Source organism: Drosophila hydei, unplaced genomic scaffold (assembly GCF_003285905.1).
Source record: "Drosophila hydei strain 15085-1641.00,03,60 unplaced genomic scaffold, DhydRS2 tig00008134-arrow-pilon, whole genome shotgun sequence".
In the NCBI taxonomy this organism is placed as follows: domain Eukaryota; kingdom Metazoa; phylum Arthropoda; class Insecta; order Diptera; family Drosophilidae; genus Drosophila; species Drosophila hydei.
The window spans coordinates 454,051-474,192 of NW_022045843.1; the positions used below are offsets into that span (position 1 = coordinate 454,051).

At 40.0% G+C, this 20,142-nt stretch overlaps 2 protein-coding genes across 2 annotated transcripts; both read left to right on the forward strand.

The window, feature by feature from the left end:
* Positions 1-7,367: 7,367 nt before the first annotated feature.
* On the forward strand, positions 7,368-8,579 carry LOC111603826 (odorant receptor 59a-like). The gene is made up of 2 exons (XM_023321586.2): positions 7,368-8,107; positions 8,165-8,579. Exons 1-2 carry the CDS (start codon positions 7,368-7,370, stop codon positions 8,577-8,579), a joined length of 1,155 nt encoding a protein of 384 aa, XP_023177354.2.
* Positions 8,580-9,392: 813 nt separating this feature from the next.
* LOC111603824 (odorant receptor 59a-like) lies at positions 9,393-10,581 on the forward strand. Its single transcript, XM_030225509.1, has 2 exons — positions 9,393-10,105; positions 10,167-10,581. Exons 1-2 carry the CDS (start codon positions 9,393-9,395, stop codon positions 10,579-10,581), a joined length of 1,128 nt encoding a protein of 375 aa, XP_030081369.1.
* The last annotated feature ends 9,561 nt before the right edge of the window (positions 10,582-20,142 follow it).

Genomic DNA, 20,142 nt, shown 5'->3' on the forward strand with positions numbered 1-20,142 from the left:
GGCTGCCTTGTTGCTCTCTGTTCGCTCATTTCTCTTATGCAGCAGGAGATGGCCTGAGTGGCTGCGGCCGCTGCGACAACTGATGAAAGAAATTTGCGAAATTAATTAGGCGTTAATTGTAATTTCGAGCAAACAAAAAGAGTTTAATTAATTTACCTAACAACGGAATGGAACGGAATGTTGAGCCACAAAAGTGTAAGCTAAACTTGGCAACGCACTCAACTTTAGCCAAACACAATTTCACACTTCGTCTGACGCGCAGCATTCAGGCCAGTCCCGGCCCGGCCTACGAGTCGTATGAGCCATTTTGGTGGCATCTGCCAACGCCTGCTTCGAGCGCCTACGCCACGCTTTGACTTTAATGTTGGCTTGACTCATGTTCACTTTTCGACTGGCTCCTCTAGCCGCCCTTTTGTGTCCGGGCCAGTTTAATTAATTGAGCCGCAGCCAGTATCTGGCCTGACTGCTGCTTGAAAATTAACTCTCTGCGTTGTCAGTTCGCTTTGTGCGTGCTCTGCCTGCTGCCCTGTTGTTGATCTGTCCGTTTCCCATTTTCCCTTTGCTTCTTTGAGGGCGTGGCACCGAGTGCAACTGCCAATTGGCCACACAAACGTGTCAAATCCGTGTTTCCCAACTTCGAAATGGAAAAAATTCTTTGGCTTACAATGCACAGATGTCAGCAAAGCATATATAGTATTGCAACATATACATATATATATATATATATATATATATATATATATACATATATATAAACAGTTGCATTTCATTTAATTAAACGCACAAACAAATTGTTTTTTTTTTCATCTTATTCGACTGAGGAGCTCAGAGCGAAACGCTGCGCATGGCTTCGCATTTTATACAATTATTTGATTAAGAATCCAATTAATTAAAAGCTTTAATGCTGTACGTTCAAAGTTAAAATTTTTTAAATATTATTATTTATTTTGAGCAGTTCATTAAGATGAGAGCCAAGTGTTGGCACACCAGCCATGAGAGCTCAAACTCTACTCTATTACTCTGAGCTTTGCACTCTACTCTACTCGCAGAATTTTAAAAAATATATTTTTCATTTATTTTCTTTGCATTTAATTAATATATGATAAAAATTTAATAATTGTTCAAAATCTAGTCTAATCTGAATCGCTCCAATGTCTTTAATATGAATATTCCTAAAGCAATTTTACTCTTAGTTTATTTCTTAAGCTAAAGATCGATTTGCTTTACAACTGAAAAACCTACGATGTCTTCTATCTGACACGCCCCCAGTAAATGTAATTCCAACACTTTAAGTTAATCTTAAGAGGATGCTTATACTAAATTAACTGTCAAACTTTGGTTCGCTAGAAATGTGATGGATAAATCTGCTATTTTGACATGCCCACAAGTAGCGTATAAATATTATAAACAAAATTATATATATTTAAATATGTATATATATTTTGTATAAGATTTCATATATATATTTCACTTTTTTATTTCATAGCAATATATTTCATTATATTGCCAAGACCAAACTTCACTTCCTGCAATTGCCAATTGCCATTTGACTGCAATTTGGTATTATGGAAATAATTAGTTATATTAACAAACTATGGCATTTGTAAGTTCATTTGTTAGCTGTGGCTTGAAAGTTTTAGTCATTATAAAAACTTTTGCTTTGTCATATATCGTGCTTAATTAAAACTTCAAATATATATAAATCAAAAGTGAAAGTGAACAACAAAAAGTTTAAGTTGCCTCAACTTATGCCAACTAATTTGCATTCAAGTTTTTTCTTATTAAAAATATAGATAATATAGATATGTAAATATTCCTCTCGAATAGCTCTGCCAACATTTGCAGGAGAACTTTTAATTAAAACCATTTTTTCACCAACTCAAAATACAAGGAAAACTCCTCATTTAATATGCGATATTTCTTTACTTAACCTTTTTTGTTATAACGGGTGTGATTAATTGGAAAGTGTTGAGTTCATGTGGCTACAGCGTTGACCCGCTTTTGTATTTGTTTAAACGGAAGCTCTCAGCTCTAAGTGAATTGAATGGAGACCTGTTTGCACCATGTAAGGCACTATTCAATAGCACTCCGTGGGGCGTCCTGAGAGATGTGCAACAAAATGGCGACGTGCAGCAGCCATTGTTTGGGGCAATAACAGCGAACTGCGTCGCCTTCAAGAAGCGTATTATTTCCTAATGAGTCGCAACGCGTGTCCTGTTCTCAATTCAGGGAATAATCTGCTGCATGTCAATATTCATAAATTCCATTTGCTGCCATTGTTTGTCTATGTAAATGAATCAATCAATTGCAAGCCGCTTAACAAGGTCAAAAAGCCGTAGCCGTAGCCGTAGCCTGCACAGTCCTTTAAGGCTTAAGTGAACGCGGCGCTATTGAGGCGGATCGGCTTAAATCTTATCAACGTTTGCCCTTTATAAATATTTTTTTAAAGACATTTTTATTATAATTAATCAATTACTTTTCTTCCCACAGATATTTACTCACCGTTCAATATAGTTTTTTTTTTAGTTATAAAGCACAAATTTCTTTAGTTTATTTTCAGAGATTTTTAGCTTAATTTTATTTTAATATTTTTTGGGCATAACGATACATATTTGTTTTTTTTTTTTTTTCTTTTAAAAGAATCTTTGAATATTTTTTAAAAATATTTTTTCACTTTCACTGCGTTTTGGAAATTTGGTTTTTAAAGTCTCGCGCCTTTGAAGTAGTCCGTGAGGGTCTGAGCCTCTGGCTGTTTGTCAGTTCCACGCTGGATGCTCCAGCTGCCACACAACTACGAACCGCCGCGTTTCAAAGCGTACTGCACATCGTTGGCCGGAGTCCAAGTCCGAGATTCGTTTGCGCCAGACTCGTGCACGGAAATTCACCACGGCAAAGCCGAAACGCCACGAACGCATCGACGGCTCGGCTGTGGGTCTGTGGAGCAATGGGGCAGGCTGAAAGCCGAAAAGTGAAAGCAGTTGCACGGATTGTTATTGAGGCAGGTTAGTAAGCTCGTCGAATCACGCTCCCTCTCTCTCTCTCTCACTCGCTCTCGCTGGCGATGTTTTTGATTACACTGGAAGTGCGATGTTATTGGCCAGTGATAAGAAGTTGCTGGCTTAAAACTAAACTGTTGCGTGCATCGGCTTAAAGGATTGAGAATATCGGCTTACTGCTAAGTCTTTGCATGTCATGTCTTGTTTTTAGGCATCAATCTGAAGGAAAACATGTCAAAGTTATTTGTGCCATTTTATAACTATGCAAAGTCCACATTCAGCCAAAGACAGCCAACGTCGGCTTGTCGCTTTTAATATATTTCATAGCCACATGAGGTTTTGATAGGGTTTGGATATGCAATTTGATTCTTGCTTGGTAAATTTAAATAGACTTTATTGGCCTATGCAATCGAGACTGAGCTATGTACAGTGATAACCGTCTACGGAGTATGAAAGAAATAATCATTTGAAATCGATTGCATCTGAGCTGACAGATTCAGACATCATCTGGAAATTGTTTCTAAAACAAAATGCTTGCCTTTGACAAGCTGACAAGTTTGTCTAATTGTATTTCAGGCTTAAGTTGAGCTCAGCCCTTAATCTGACTATAACTAGACTCTGAACCTTACATAAGAACCAACTTCCTTTTACAAGGGTCTGATTCTGTCAGCTCAGATGCAAATGATTATTATAGACAAAGATGAGGCCTGGTGAACTAACTAAGAAATTCAGTTTAGCTCTTAATGAAACTAAAAACATAAGAGGAGACTCTTAGGTATACATGCTTGTTGTACAAACTTGACTCAACTGAGTGTTTTCTCTGACTTTCTCGTTTCATGCCTCAACTGAACATAAACCAAACTAAACTTGAAAGCATTTAAGAACGGAGTTAAAATATAAAATAATACTTGGGCCAACACTCCCTTACCTCTTTATTCAATATATACACATACATATTAAATCTTTTCATATCTACAAAATCCTATTTAACTCTCCATAACCATCAAATTTAAAATACAAGAATTCGAATTCAAATCATTCCAGTCAGTGAAATGCTATGTTTTATTGTTTATTTGAAATGCTTTGATTCCAGGGCATGCGCAGCGCCGTCGATGGGAGAGGCTCAGCTGTTGAGCAGGGTGTCCGGCGTGGTGAGTATTGATCCCACTGATAAGAGCTGATAAGAAGTTAATGCAAGCGCAGCAGCTGCCGCATCAACAATGACGAGCTGGCGCTCATTGCAACTGCAATAAGTGGATTATGATTTAATCAGCGTGACTGCCTCAAGTCCAATAAGACAGTGCAACTCGGGCTGAAGGTAGCATCGAGTATGTCGAGGGCTGCGAGGGTGCCAGTGTGGCTGCAGGGCGCCCAAATGGGGCAGTGGGGCCGAGCAAGCAAACTACTAAATGAGCTTCGTTACAGACGCAATTAATGAGCAGCGTTCCACAATTAGGGAACTGCCTCAATTATGCACTCAGCAGCAGTCGTCGGCGGCCCTCCCTCTTCCACTGCCCGCCCAAGCTGTTGTTGTTGCTGTTGCATGCGATGGGGCCGCCTTTAATAGCGAATTTGTGGCCGCTGTGACCGTTTTTTGGCGCTGGTTAGACAAGGCCAGCTAAGGACAGGGGCAGCCTTTTAATTATGATAATTACATTGTTGTCGAGCTCATTTGCTGACAGCAAACGCTGCCCACTTTGCCCACTAGGCCAGCTGCTGTCTCCGCTTAGACATGCATCCTGCAGCTGCCCCACCTGCTTGCTAAGCTATAAAATCGTGTTCTGCATTATTTGTTATTGTAGAAAATGCAGAGTGTAAAATATATTCTGCATGCTTAGGCAACTAATATAAATTTCTATTAATATAAAGTAAGGTAATAGAGAGATATTTTACGTATGCTGAGACACGTGTAATGAGAATATGTTTAATGAGTTATATATAAGTTATATTAAGGTAAAGGAATGAAGAAGAATTTTCCAATTAGATAAGAAGCAGAGCGTCGAAGAGCTCTTCATAACTTGTTGTAGCTCATCGATCCGCTCTGCGTATACCTGTGGGGGGTTACTCAGTGCAGTGCAGCATAGATCACCGTAGCTCACTCATTTCAGTGCAGCTCAAATCTTTTTTCTTATCTAATATAATATTATAATTATTTTGTGTTAAGCTATAGTTAAGTTTGAAAACGATGAAAGCAAAAGCAATTACAATTTTAATGAGAGTTTCAAGTTTTAAAATTTATTCATATTAAATAAAAGTCTTAATTTTTAAAATAAATAAATTTGTATAAAAATATAGAAATAGAATATAGAATTCTGAACAGTTTACTGAATTACAGTTCATTACATCACAGTTCATAAAATCTTCTATAATCTAGATCTAGATCGTTATATATATATTATGTATGTCGGACAGTAGTTGACTTTAATGCATTCTCTACAGGCAAATGAGATTTCATTCTATGTTCTGTTATTTAATCATGCTCAGCACGCAGCAAGTCGCCGCTTCTCTTATCATACGCAGACTCAGGCTCGCTGCCCTCTGTGTTCGTGCAATATCTTCAGTTCGATCGAACATCATCACACTTACTAGAAGCAACTCTCGCACTTACAATACTAGCAGACTTCCATATGCATTTCTCACTCATTTCCCTGATATAACATTTAAGGTTTATCAAATAAATTGCTGCCAACTATGTGAATGTATACTTCAAGAGATCGAAAACATCGACTTCGAAGCATCTCAAATTCTTTGAACATATCTTTAAACTTTAGTTGACATAGTTCTATGAATTCATTTCCATTTTAAGAATAAGTATTTTAAGTGTAACATTGTCGATGCAATTCATTTGTAACTTTTTTCTGTTTAAAATTCCCTCTTAGTTCTTTGTTAGTTTTTAAGTATAAATTCAATGCAGTGCTATGCTTGTTTCAATTGTGAGTTTTTATGACAAAGAAAGGCCACTGAGTGGAATTGTATTTCTGCTGAAAATTGATACAATTTCAGTTGTTGCAGCAGGCAAGCAAAACAAACAAACTCTTTGGCACTGACACACTGTAAATGGCTTTAAGCCAAGTTTAAAACGGCCAAAACGTAAAGGAAGTGACGTGTCGCACTAATTAAGAACACGCTTTGGCAATCGGGCAGCGCGAAATATAAATATGTATATAAATATAAATATAAATATACATATATATATATATATATATATATATGTGTGTATATAAATATATATGTATTTATGTGTATGTTTGTCTATAACATATAGTATTTATTTATTTTGTATTTTTTTATTACTGGCGAACTGCCATTTTGAACTGCATGCAACAATTTATTGCGTCCGCCAACCAAATGTTGCAACATGCTTTTGGTTGACACAACTGTGACTGCATAAATGCGTGTGTGTGTCAGTGTATTCGTGTTTGTCTGCAACATGCTAATTGCATATGCCATCAACGCAATTGCAGAGCCAGCCGGAACTTTGCATACTTTAGTTTTTCAAATTCAACCGTCAAATTATCAAAAGGGACAGAACTTTTGCCGTAGTGAAAATGGGAAATGACATGCGAAAATCGACAATGAGCGCATGTTAATTGTGTAGCATAGTTTTGAGCGCAGCACAGACTCTAAATGTGACAGGCGCCACAACCGCTGACAATGGCAGCACAACATAAACAAGCCTTTGTGCGTTGTCACAATGTAAACTTGTCATTCGAAACTCTGAACTCTATGAATTCCAAATTGTTTGAGTGGAATAAGCGTCTAGCTCAAAGCGTTGATAATAGGCTTAACGCATTGCGCACTTTCTGCCTTTATTCAATTTGAATTCGTAGTTCCGCGTTATAGTCCATTCAGTAATCTACTAAAAAAGCAGTTCTAGTTAAGCTCACAACTCAACTCGCTAAGCACTGCTTCATGAATAAAACTTGTATAACATAATAAAGCCTCTTTACCTCAACTCTTGACTATTTGGACGTAGGCGAGTTTAATTATAGTTCAAGTCAATTAACATAATATAACAATTATCGGTTCAGGGAAGGAGCTTCTAAATTATAAATAAGAAAAGAAAAAAGAATAATTACTTAAGTGTAAAACCATCGACTAAGAAATACCCTAGAATTAAAGCCATATGATTAGGTGAGAAAAAGAAATAAGCTCAAGCAGCAGACGAGGCTACTTCACTATACAATTTTTTTATCACATAGCGCTTCATATACTCTTCATTACAAGGCCAGTTCAGAGAGTATTTGAAAAACTCATGCCAGCTCCAAATATAATAATATTTATAATTATATAATTACCTCATAGTTTTCTAAAACCTTCTTAACATACATATAAAAGGGAACTACAAAATGACAGCTCAATCAAAAGACTATGAATCGAAGCGTCGCCAAGTCGGACAATCTCATCAATAGCTTGAGTTTCTTCAGAAGCCACTGGGCCATATGGAAGTTAGTTGGAGCTACACATGCACAGGTGGATTGGAAGTGGCTCTACATTGCCTATAGTCTGATCTTGAACCTTTTGGTAACCGTCTGGTATCCGCTGCATCTGGGCTTGTTACTGTTTCGAAATAAAAGCCTCTCGGATGACATAACGAACCTTTCAATTTTCGCAACCTGTCTAGCTTGTTCGTTAAAGTTCTCCATTTATGTGTACAAATTCAAAAAGGTCGAGCAAATGGAACAACTTCTTAAGCAACTCGACTCGAGAGTGGAAACCGTGGAAGAGAAGCTCATCTACAGCCAGCTGAAAAAACAGCTGAGAGGCATTCTCTTTGTCTTCATAGGCATCTATCTGCCAGTTGGAGTTTTGGCCGAAATGGGCTTCCTCTTTCAGAAAAGACGTGCCCTCATGTATCCTGGCTGGTTTCCCTTTGACTGGGTGAACTCATCGCGTAACTATTACATCGCCCACGTATATCAGATTGTGGGAATCGGCATCCAAATAATGCAAAATTATGTGAACGATTGTTTTCCCGCGATGATGCTATGCCTGATCTCAGCTCACATTCAGATGCTGTATGTACGCCTTCAAAAAGTCGGAGAGGACAAGAGTCTGTATGCTGAGCAGCAACTGGAGGCGTGTATAACAGATCACAAGTGCTTGCTGGAGTAGGTGACGGTCGAGTGTGGCTCGAGCAGAGTTCGATTAACTTCATTTACTTGCAGACTCTTTCAAACTGTGGAGTCCTTCATGTCGCTGCCCATGCTCATCCAGTTCGCTGTGACCGGCGTGAATGTATGCACGAGTATAGCAGCGCTACTCTTCTTTGTCAGCGAGCCATTCACTATCGCATATTTCGTATTTTATACCTTCGGTCTTCCGCTGCAAATCTTTCCCACCTGCTACTATGGCACGGATGTGGAGCTCTGGTTTGGAAAGCTGCACTATGCGGCCTTCAGCTGCAACTGGCTGACGCAGGCACGCAGCTTCAAGAAGAAGCTGATGCTGTTTGTGGAGCGCTCACTGAAGCGAACAGCGCCTATGGCCGGTGGCATGCTAGCCATACACGTGAGCACCTTCTTCTCAACGCTGAGGTTCGCCTACTCGCTGTTCGCCATTCTGCTCCGCATGAGGAAATAATAGCTATCAATGCACATCAACTACAAATCAAGCTCGAGACAAAGATTAGCTTGTTGAACTTTTCACACTTTTTACCTTGGACTGTTGACGCAATGTGAAGTTGTCATCTGTGTAACTCTTTGCATTCAAATGGACTAAAATAAATGCTCGCAAAGCATTCATAATAGGCTTAAACTCTTGCGCACTTTTTGCATTAACTCATTTAGAATTCGATGTTCAAACCAACAAAAATGCAGCTTTAGATTAAAGCTATTCGAGAGCATTGTCAGACAAAGCCAGTTTGTTTAGTTAACTAAGCAAAAATGTGAAAAAAATATCTCATTTACCTATCATTTTATCTGCTCATTAGAGTAAAACACATTTCACTTTGCATATTCCAGCTAAAGCTGGACTAAAAGATAGCAGAAAAAAGGGCAAACATTGCGAATAATAGAGAAATGTAAAGTTAAATTGAATAGAAATGAAAGTTGCTTTTATTTGGCAAATAGATGAACATTTGGATAGATAGAAAGATATACAGGGCTATAGTTACGTTGCTAATGATTCTGATCAGGAATATATAGATAAGCTTTATAGAGTCGTGTATCCTTCTGCCTGGTTTATGCACTCAATTGAAGGCTATCAATGAATTCAGGGTATAACAACATTGGCACCTGTCCAAAAATAAGCATTGAATATTAATTGTAATTATTATAATTGGTGTTCGTGTGATTCTCATTAAGTAATCATAGCAGTAATTACCAGAAACTTTATAAAAGGGAAACGAAGGCAAATGACTCAATCAGAAACGGAGAGTCGCAGGAGCACAGCGCGATGCTCGTCAACAGCGTGAGTTTCTTCCGAAGTCACTGGACAGTGTGGACAGTGCTTGGAGTTACCCACAAGCAAACGAACTGGAAGAGGCTCTACCTCGTCTATAGCCTGATCCTGAATCTGTCTGTGACTGTCTGGTATCCGCTGCATCTGGGCTTGACGCTGTTTCGGAATGCCAACCTCTCGGATGATATTCTGAATCTGACGACATTTGCCACCTGCCTGGCCTGCTCACTGAAATACGCTCTTTACGCCTACAACTTTGAGAAGGTTGAGCGAATCGAGGAACTACTCGGCCAACTGGATAGGAGGGTCCAGCGACCGGAGGAGAAAGCTATTTATAGCCGACTGAGAACACAGCTGAGAAACATTCTCTATGTGTTCATTGGCATCTATCTGCCAGTCGGCGTTTTTGCCGAAATGGCCTTCCTCTTTCAGGATGAACGGGGTCTCATGTATCCCGGCTGGTTTCCCTTTGACTGGGTTAACTCATCGCCGAGCTTCTATGCTGCGCACGTTTACCAGATTGTGGGCATCGGCTTTCAGCTGATGCAGAACTATGTCAGCGATTGTTTTCCCGCCGTCGTGTTGTGCCTCGTCTCAGCTCACATTCAGATGCTCTATGTGCGCTTTGAGCATGTCGGAGTGGACGATGCTGCCGGCGCTGAGCACCAACTGGAGGCCTGCATAACGGATCACAAGCGTCTGCTGGAGTAGGCTACATTGAGAGATATCTCTATGGCTGATTAAAATAATGGCTTTATCTATTTCCAGCCTATATCAGACAATCGAGTCATTCATGTCGCTGCCCATGCTCATCCAGTTTGCTGTGACTGGCTTGAATATCTGCGTCAGCATCGCTGGATTTCTCTTCTTCGTTACCGAGCCCATGCTGCGCACATACTTCTTCTTCTACGCCATGTCCATGCCACTGGAGATCTTTCCCATTTGCTACTATGGCACGGACTGTGAGTTCTGGTTTGGCAAGCTTCATTATTCAGCCTTTAGCTCCAACTGGACGACTCAGCAGCGCAACTTCAAGAAGAAGCTGATGCTCTTTGTGGAGCGCTCCTTGAAGAAGAGCACAGCTCTAGCTGGTGGCATGCTACGCATTCATGTTGACACATTCTTCTCCACAGTCAAGTTTGCTTACTCGCTTTTTACAATTATAATACGCATGCGAAAATAATTGTAATTGCTATTGGAACTCTCATTAGATATTCTTTTACTTTTTTTGATCATAATTCAATATGAAAATATTTTATTAAATTATAATTTATATCAAATATTGAGACAGCTGCTGAAAATTATATATAAATATTCTATAAAATTCTCATTAATTCCAGTGTGATTTACTATTAATATTTTTTTGCTCCTATAAATGCTTTTTAGATTATTTATTCGCTCTTCTCACATATACAGATAAATAGACTCGCTTGGACTCACAAATCAAATAATGAGTAAAACTCTCATAATATGATATGTCCTCTTACCTCTTAAATTCTCGACTAATTAAGTAAATGTCACCTAAGTGCAGTTCGTTTCGATTAACATAATTGGCTTTTAAATTATTAATGCTTAAAGAAATAAAAAATAATAATTTAAACAAAGAGCTATCGACTAAGAAATGCCCTAGAAATAGAACAGCTTAAGTCAATTATACATAAGAGTGGTATTTGGAGTTGGAATTGTAAGAACGGAAACATGACTTAAATGCGTAATAAAGACATAAGTAAATGGAAATCAAAAGCGGTCAGGAAATTAAGCATTTTCTTGTAAGCCTAAAAAAATAAATATATAAAAAAATCATTATTTGAATATTTCTTCACTATTTATTCTATCTATTTAAATATACTCTTAATGTTTATACCGTTCTTTATGGGTATACTAATGATAAGCAACCGATAATATATATGGAAGCTGATGCTGTTTGTGGAGCGCTCACTGAAGCGAACAGCGCCTATGGCCGGTGGCATGCTAGCCATACACGTGAGCACCTTCTTCTCAACGCTGAGGTTCGCCTACTCGCTGTTCGCCATTTTGATTCGCATGCGGAAATATTAACTGTAAAATGAGAATACATAGTCAGTAATGGCATTGCGCCGCGGGAGATGAGTGCACTTCAAATACAAATCGTAGTCGGGCCGAAAGTTTGCTTGTTAAGCTTCGAACAGAGGCGCAGCGGAAGTGACTCAGAGTCCGGCGGTAGCACCGGAAGCGACGTGTATTTTGTGTGGAGAACATGGCCAGGTTTATGTTAAATTAGATTTGGAATCAGCTTCGTGTTTTGCGGCTGGCTTAACCAATACACAGATCCGACTGCAAGTGGACGAGCTAGCTAATTGAAGCGTGTATGCAAATTTATATGAGGGATTGGGAGTTTCATCTGGCTGCTGGCTGCTGGCGCTCGTTTATTTATTTGCACACAGAGATAAGACATTAAAAGACTTTCTGGGCTTTGGAAGGGCCTAATGCGCTTAAGTCGGCACTAAGTCATGTTGAATCTGCAAAGCCAACATTGTAACATTGTAAAGAGCTGGCCACGCGCCGCTGCTCTAAAGCGAAATGGCCAACCCAGCGGCAAAAAAGGGCCGAACTACCAATTTATAGCGTGGCTAAAGGTCAGCGCGGAGGCGAGCTGAGGGAGGGGCAGTCTGGGCCAAATCGATTTGATGATGTCGAACGGCACAAGCAGCAGCCGACGCAGCAGGCACTAAGTTGATTTGAATTTATAACAACACGCATTTAGCTCACACACAGCACATCTCAAACTGTTTAGTTACGCATTCGGATGCATGCAAAGCACGTAGCTTGCCACGCCCACTCCGTGCTTGAATTCATTTCGAGCAGAAATACTAAATCGCTCACAAAATTATGAGAGCTGCTTTAATTTTTAATCAAGGGAAGCCGCGTACTTTTCGAAACTCAACAAATTTGCCATGAAACTACTTTTGTGCTTCCATCCACCAGGACAGATGCCCAACGTTAAGCAGACTCAGCTGTTTCCTGCTGGCAGTCAGAAATTATATTTCGCATTTGTTCTTGGCTTGCAACAGTGTCGCCATGCTGTCGAGACCATCATCATTGCCACCATCATTGGGCAGCATCTTTATCCCTCGCTCCCTGTCTCTCTGCAAACTCTAACTCGACAAAGTCCAGCAAGTCGGTTTATTTAGTTTTTGCTGAAACTTATTCAGCTCAAGTGGCCCCTGCCATTGACTCCCTGTGCAGTGAAGACGTCCTGCCCGACGGCGCTTGCTCTGCTTATTTAGATTTTGTTGCCCAGCTTCTGCTGCACGATGCCTGCCACTGCTGCTGCTGTCGCCTCCTGCTGCCGCGCTCTTGCTGCTGGCCATTTGCAATTTGTTGCCAAGGAATATACACTTGCTGCTGCTGCAAGTGGCAGTTGCTGCTGCTTTGGCAGCTACAAGTGGCTGCTACACCTGATGAAGCTTAACTTAGTCATGAGGTTGTTTATTCACATACGCCTCGTACGTGCCCCAATCGCTGGCAACAGGTAAACAACAATCATTTCGAGCCAGCTTTAAAGGCTTTCGGCTTGAATTAAATTAGCTGCGGCCACGTTGCAAATATTTAAGAAGAAATTTACAACTTAGCTGGGAGTGAATAGTTTCCCCTTGACAGTAGGACGGAACCGAAAAGTTTTTGCGCATATTGTCAAATTTCAAGCAAATCGAAAAATACGCAACTATGCATTTGGCCGGAAAACTTTTATGCCACGCCCCAAACGCCTAGACGCCCTCTCACTTGCCATTTCCTTACCATTCATTGGCGGCCTTCGCCAGGGCCGTTGTCGTCCTCGTTGCTCTGCCATGTACTCAACTAAATTACTGGCTTTCATAGTCTGAAAATATTTGGCATTTACGTATGCTACACACACACGCACACGCACACTTGAAGGGTTTCCATATAAAGCAAGAAATTTTACAACCAGCATAAGAAAGTCACTTAACGTAGCCGTTGGCGATGGCAATGGCACATTATGTGGCCGAGCTCTAAATGTGGCGAGTGAAAGTTAATTTCTGTCGCAAAAATGTAAGAGGGCGAGAATGTTAGATATAGAGCAAACTATATACGAAATATGTACGCAACATACGGATCTTCTTAGGGCACAGCATGTGATGCGGGGACGCCAGTGAAAACATTTGCCTAAACTATGCCATTAACATGTTAAACTTTCCGGGCTGCCTGGTTATGTGGCTCGTCTGCGTCAGGCTCTGTCGCGCTCTCTCTCTCTCTCTCTCTAACTGTCTTAGTCTCGCCATCTCAGTCTCATTCCCTGGCAAATGGATGGTCTTGGGGCACGTAAATACTTGCCAGAAACTTGAGCGAATTAACAACAAAAGTTCGTCCTGCTGCTGTGACGAAAAACTTTGGCTAAAATAACTGAAACTGCTGTTGGCAAGTGACAATAACAGGAGGCAAAGTGAAAGGCTTGACAGCCAATGCCAGTGCCAAATGTCAAACAATTTGTGGCGCCCTCCCACACCCCAGCCGGATGCTGGGATCTATTTAAAGCGCCCAGTCGTGGGCCGCTGGCCAAGTATTAATAGCTGAAAACTTAACGTTCGCTGCGCTGGAGCAATAAAAAGCAAAACACCATCCGCATAATGGCCGCTAAAGAGTCATCTAAATGTAGTCCGAGCGACGAGTATAACTCATTATGGCTAATGAGTGTTATTTGTGCCTGCCGCATAACAAACTCAATTTTGCATGAGAGTCGACTTACGCTACACGGCTCCATAAGTCGAAATTAGTTTGACTTGACTTGACTTGCTGCAGACAACTTCCTCCAGCCACACATCCAAACACCCACACACCCACACGCAGTGGCAGTAATCGTAATCCGCTGGCAAAGCAAAAGTTGACATTCATTTGCCACAAGTGCGAAGTGTGTGTGTGGGGCGTGACTGAGACAAACATAATTACGTCCCACATTTAAGAGCTTTTATCTGAGCTTGTTTTTCTCAAAAACTTTGCAAACAGATTTACACAATGTTGAGTTAAACGATTGCCATAAATATACCCCTGATTAAATGTGCTGATTACAAGGCGGCTGCAATTGACTTTAATCACATGGAACAAAGGAAGAATAAGAAGAAGAAGAAACAATGAACGCAGCCCAAGGCATATGCAAATGTCAATAACAAATAAATAAAACACGACTTATGCTCGCCTCGGCGTCGCGCTTCACGCTTGCTTACATTAGCATACGTTGCGTATACGCAACGTTTGCCGCCGCTGCCACATGGGGCAATTATTGCACGTGGCCAAGCTTTGGGGGGGGGGGGGGCGTGGCTGTTCGTTACACGCACACGCCTCAATGAAACGGGATTTGCGTAAGGCAAACGTTACAATTGAAATTTCAAATGCGTTGCCGGCGTTGACAGCCGTTTATGTTGACGATGAAGATTCGGGCTGCGGAGTAGCTGTGAAGCTGGCTTAGACGGCTTTAACGTATTGTCGACCTGATACCAATAGCTCTGCATGACACACACTCTCACACACACGCACACACGTTCAGTGGCATGAAATTGATAACGTGTGATTTAATGTGTTTTTAACGCGTTTTCATGTGATTTCTAGTTAAATGAGGCGTAGCATTTTGAAAGGCCTTCGGCCTGGCCCTTTAAAGGGCCAAAGCGCCATAGGCGACCCGGCTATTGATTTGTGAGGCCCATATATATTCCACTGCCATGGCGCTTATCCGGTGTTAAAGTAACTTTTATAATTTGATTGCGCAAACAAAAACACGCGCAGCCCAAAAGTATGCAACACTTTCTATAGCGCCCGAAGGCTTAGCTTAGGACAAAACAAAAGCAATGCAGGCGGCTTAAATACACAGTTTTGGCTGCCAGAAGACTGAATACGCCAGTGGACGTATATATATATATATATATATATATATATATGTATGTATATATATATATATGCATGTATGTGTGTATAGCTGTGACTTAAGCTAGGCTATTCAAGATTTTACTTGTCTCCAATGAAAGAATGGTGAATTCAAAGCACTTTTATACATTTTCATGCTGTGGTGAGGTGTCAAAAGTGTTGCTTTATAGTTAAAGCATTATATTTTCATTTAATTACTTGACTTTTCTATTAAGATATTGATACATGAGGAGAGCATGAGGTCATTTTATAGATAGCTCATAGTTTTGGGCAGAAAAAATAAGCAAGAAAAGTACATGAAAAGTTAACTTACGAAGGCCTGAAAATATATATAAAAATACATTTATTCTTGAGTTTTCAATGCTGCCTCGACAATAAAGCGCAATCTTCTTTATGATGCCAGGGGAGATTGTAGCTGAGCTTCAAGATTTTATGTGGACTGTTTTGTAACTGGCTTATATGACATTTGGCTATATCTGCCTAAACGCAACTCTGTTATCTAGTGGAATGTTCTAATCTAGTACCTGACATTCACCTCCCACCTTATGTTCTGGACTTAGTTGTCCCAGCTTTTGTTGCTTCTGGGCAAACTAAACATTTCTACACAATCATATGCTTCTTAAAGGCTCCTAGTTATATCTGCAGAGCTTAGGCCAGAGCAGAGTATAGCTGTATCATTTACAAATATATATATAAATATATATACACATATATATTTGCTGTGCTATAGAAGACAAGACAAGTCTTGTTGCCATTATAATCATTTAAGGCAACAGCTGAGTAAACAAACAAATTTTTCAATTTTAATAGTTATCAATCAACAATTTGCTATGGAACTCTATTGAGTCATGCAACATGGCACAGCACATTTTTATATAAAAATAAAATACATTTAATGGCTGCATTTTTTCACTATTTCTGCAAGATATAAATTTGAAAATATTGTATTAAAATGCGTCGGCATTCGGCACTCGGCAATGCAATAAATAAATGCCTGCAAATCACACACAATAAATTCCGATTACAATTTCAGCTGGTCCAATGGCTCGTTAAGTTTTTTACACACAATCGGCTCAAAGGGCGGCAAATAGTGCTACGAAATTTATGAGACAATATGGGAGCAGTCGAACTGAATGCTTTCCCTCATTTGGCACACACACACATAACCAATTGGATTCAATAGGTAATCAAAGCTGGCGAAAATGCTTCCTATTTCGCACTGCATATCGATTGCAAATGCGCACAATGAATGCTCAGCTGAACCGTAAAGCATATGTGGGCAGCATAAAAAAAGAACATTTAATCGTATGCCGTTGTTATTTAATCAATTGAATTCGTGTTACATTTGCAGCAACTGAACTGAATGCACTAAATGGATATTTCATTTGTTTCGCCTAATAATTGCAATCGCTCAAATGCACGAATATAAATTTCATTTTAGTTTTATATATTTATGCATGTTTCAATGACGCCGCCCCAGCCTTGGCACTGTTGTCGCCCGTCTGCAAACCCAACCACGCGCACCCCACATAGATAAGCAGTCGTCACAATTACGCTTAATTACACGAGTGAGCGACGGGCAAGCAATTTAAAAGCAATTCCACGATCATCAAATGACACCAGCAGACGAGCTCTTCTTGCCTGCCCAAGCGTTAAAAGACCAGGTGCGCAAGCACTACAAAGCCATATTTTTAGACCACAAATTTGGATTGACAGATTAGCATCTTAAAAGACAGCCTAACAACAGCTGAGCTTGTTGTGTTTTGGCTGTTCTTTGCTTTATGGCTTTGCCAATTGCAAGTGCTTAAATGAGCTATATTGCCTTTGTTCAAATGTGGAAGGCTTTATGAGAGTTATATATTATACTTGTGTATATATATTATATATTATATATATATATATATATATATAGATAAGTAGCAACATATGTTCATAATCTGCATCACACGACGAGTTAAGAGGTGTTTCTCTTAGGCTCTGTTTACCTTTATATTCCTCTATTCGTCGTATAAATGTATTGATCTTGACATATAGTGAATTCTATATTTTTTATACTCATAGACTCTTATCTGCCTCTATGTTCTATTCAGCCACTTTGAACAAACTTTTAGCTTTACTGTTTACTATTTTGCTACCAATTAGCTGCTTCTGCTTGCCAACTTCTTAGAATGACCTTGAAAATATGCCTAAATTATTGAGTTCTTGACGGCTTTAGCTATAAGAATATGGCTTTCTTTTAATATATATACATACATTTATACATATAACTATTCTACATATTTCACATGTCATAATTAGCAAATTTTGATTAACGCCAAATTGGAAATCCCCGTCCCCGTCCCCGTCCCCGTCATGAATATTTGCTCAGAGTCGCATATTATATACATACCCCTTAGCAACTCAACTGCAAGACAAATTCCTTTAAATATAGTAGAGTAGTTCGATTGTATTTGTAGCTGGTGAAGCAGTTGTGATTGTTGCTTGATTGAAGTCTGAAAGCTGATAGACTTGTTTGAAAGGCAGAACGAGGCAGAGACAGAGGCAGAGGCAGGCTGTGGAGGAGCGAACACACAAATGAACAGTTATAGAAACAAAGGCTATATAAACTAGGCTATAATATAGCAAATGCATGAGCTGGCAGCAGCCTCTTCTTATATAAATATCAAACATGAACTGCTTTAATCCATTACTTAAACTTATGCCACAATGAAAACACAAACTAATAAAGTTCAACAAATTTGTGGAGTTAAATAAATTTGCATTTTCATTAGCATTTGCAGGTGATGGAGTCGTGCTGTGCTAGCGCTTTCCATTGCAGTGCCACAGCCCTTTGATCACAAGTTCATTGAAAATTGATTGCTAATTATTTTGGCTAATTGCAAATTGCAGCTGACATGGCCTTAGCTTTTGCCGCACCTATTCGCCCGACTGTCAGCGGCAGACTGCAAAGCCGCAACCACATATTGCCGAGGTCAGTGCGAGAAAAATATAAAAATTGCGTGAAAATCTGAAAATGTGAAATTCTGAAAATCTGAAAATGTGAAAATCTGAAATAAGAAATCAACTTGCGCTGTGCACTTGAAGTACACAGAGCAGCGGAGTCAGCTGTCAGCTAGTCAATGATGTATGCAAACTCTGTCTCAGTTGCCTCAGTCGACGCTTATCGTGTCAAGACGTTTGGGTCAAATTGTTAGCCAGCTGAGCGGAGCTGAGCTGAGCTGTTGTAATGCCATGTTGATTGTGGCTAACACACACAAGTGACCACAATTCAAATGCCCAAATGGCTACACGTGTGCTCGTTGTAGTTGCCTCTCCAAGCACCTCGGCATGTGGCACCCACCCACACACGCACACATTCATCTGCGTTTGCAATTTAGTTCCTGGAAATCATTCCTTTATTCATACAATTCAGGCCCAGGCCGAGCACAGCTCGTCCTTTGCCCAAATAGTATCACGTACGCTTTCAAACAATTATTGTCCTTGGCCACCCGTCCAACCAGCCACCCACCCACACATTGGCATTTATTATGCAGGATGGTCTTGAGATAAACTCAAATTTGATTTGAGTTGTCGTCGCTATAAATTGAAGCTTGCAACTTTAATCAGCCACGCGCATCATCGATAGCTTCTAGATTTATCCATAAATATTTTGTTCCGCTCTGCAGCGCTTTAATGGCCACGCAATTAAGACAAATCGCTATTCAAATGACCCAAATAGATTCGAATATTTTCGTTGCTGCTGTGCAATAAATAAACACACGCATCTGGATGCCGCTGCCAGTTAAGCAAGGTTTCTAGACCAGTGAGCAGTTCAATACCGAAGCACAAAAAAAACAACAGAATTTATTATTCATATTTGTGGCTCTCTTAGTGGATTAGTACTGTGGCACGAGGGCAGACAAGCGGAAAACCAATTGCAAACAGGTAAACTATAAATGCAAATATTTGCAGCATGCAGCGTCACACGCGGCGTATGAGTGATGCAGCCAGCGCTAATAATGATTCATCTGGTCGTAAATCGTTGCGGGTGCCGCTGCGGCTGTAACAGTAACAAGTCAACAAGTTCACTATTTATGGCTACGGTGTGAAAATTGACGCATTTGTTTGGCCAGCGAAAGTTGCTAATTGTTTGCACTGTTCGAGTTGCAGCATTAGCTAACCGATCTATTGCCGCATATGCGGAAAAGAAAGTCACAGCCAGTCAATGGCCAATGGCCAATGGCCAATGGCCGTCCCATCAATCTGCCATGGCAAATACATTAATCGGTCAAGCGGCACAACTCACGTACACAATCCACCGGGCACAGGCAGCTAATCAGCATGTCAGGCGGCCACTCATGCGTGGCTATTTCTGTAGCCAAAGCAGTTGCTGTTGCTCTTAATGCTCTGTGCAGATTGCAAATGGCTAAGATGAGGTATATCGAGTTGGGTTAAGCTGAAAGATAATCACTTGACTTGACAGTTCATTTCATATCTAACAGTTTAGCTCTGCTTCAACAAGTTATTTTGCTGCTCAGAATTTCTCAGTCTTATCATAAGCCAACTTTGCTCTCTTTAGATTACGAATTCTATTCGAGAATTATATAGTTTTTTTCTTCAAGTGTCAGAGCAAGTGCAGCCAGCGTTCATAATCTGTGTGTTTAATCTGATGCTAGATAATGCTAAACTTAGAAAACATTCCTCTGCCACAGCTCAACAGCTGACATAGACTTGGCATGTCTTCAAAAATTCTGTAAGAATTTAATTATATAGATCAAAAGTGAAGAGAAGAAAATTTCTAAAGTAAAATACTAAACAATCAGATATATTAGATATATGGAATATGTGCCTC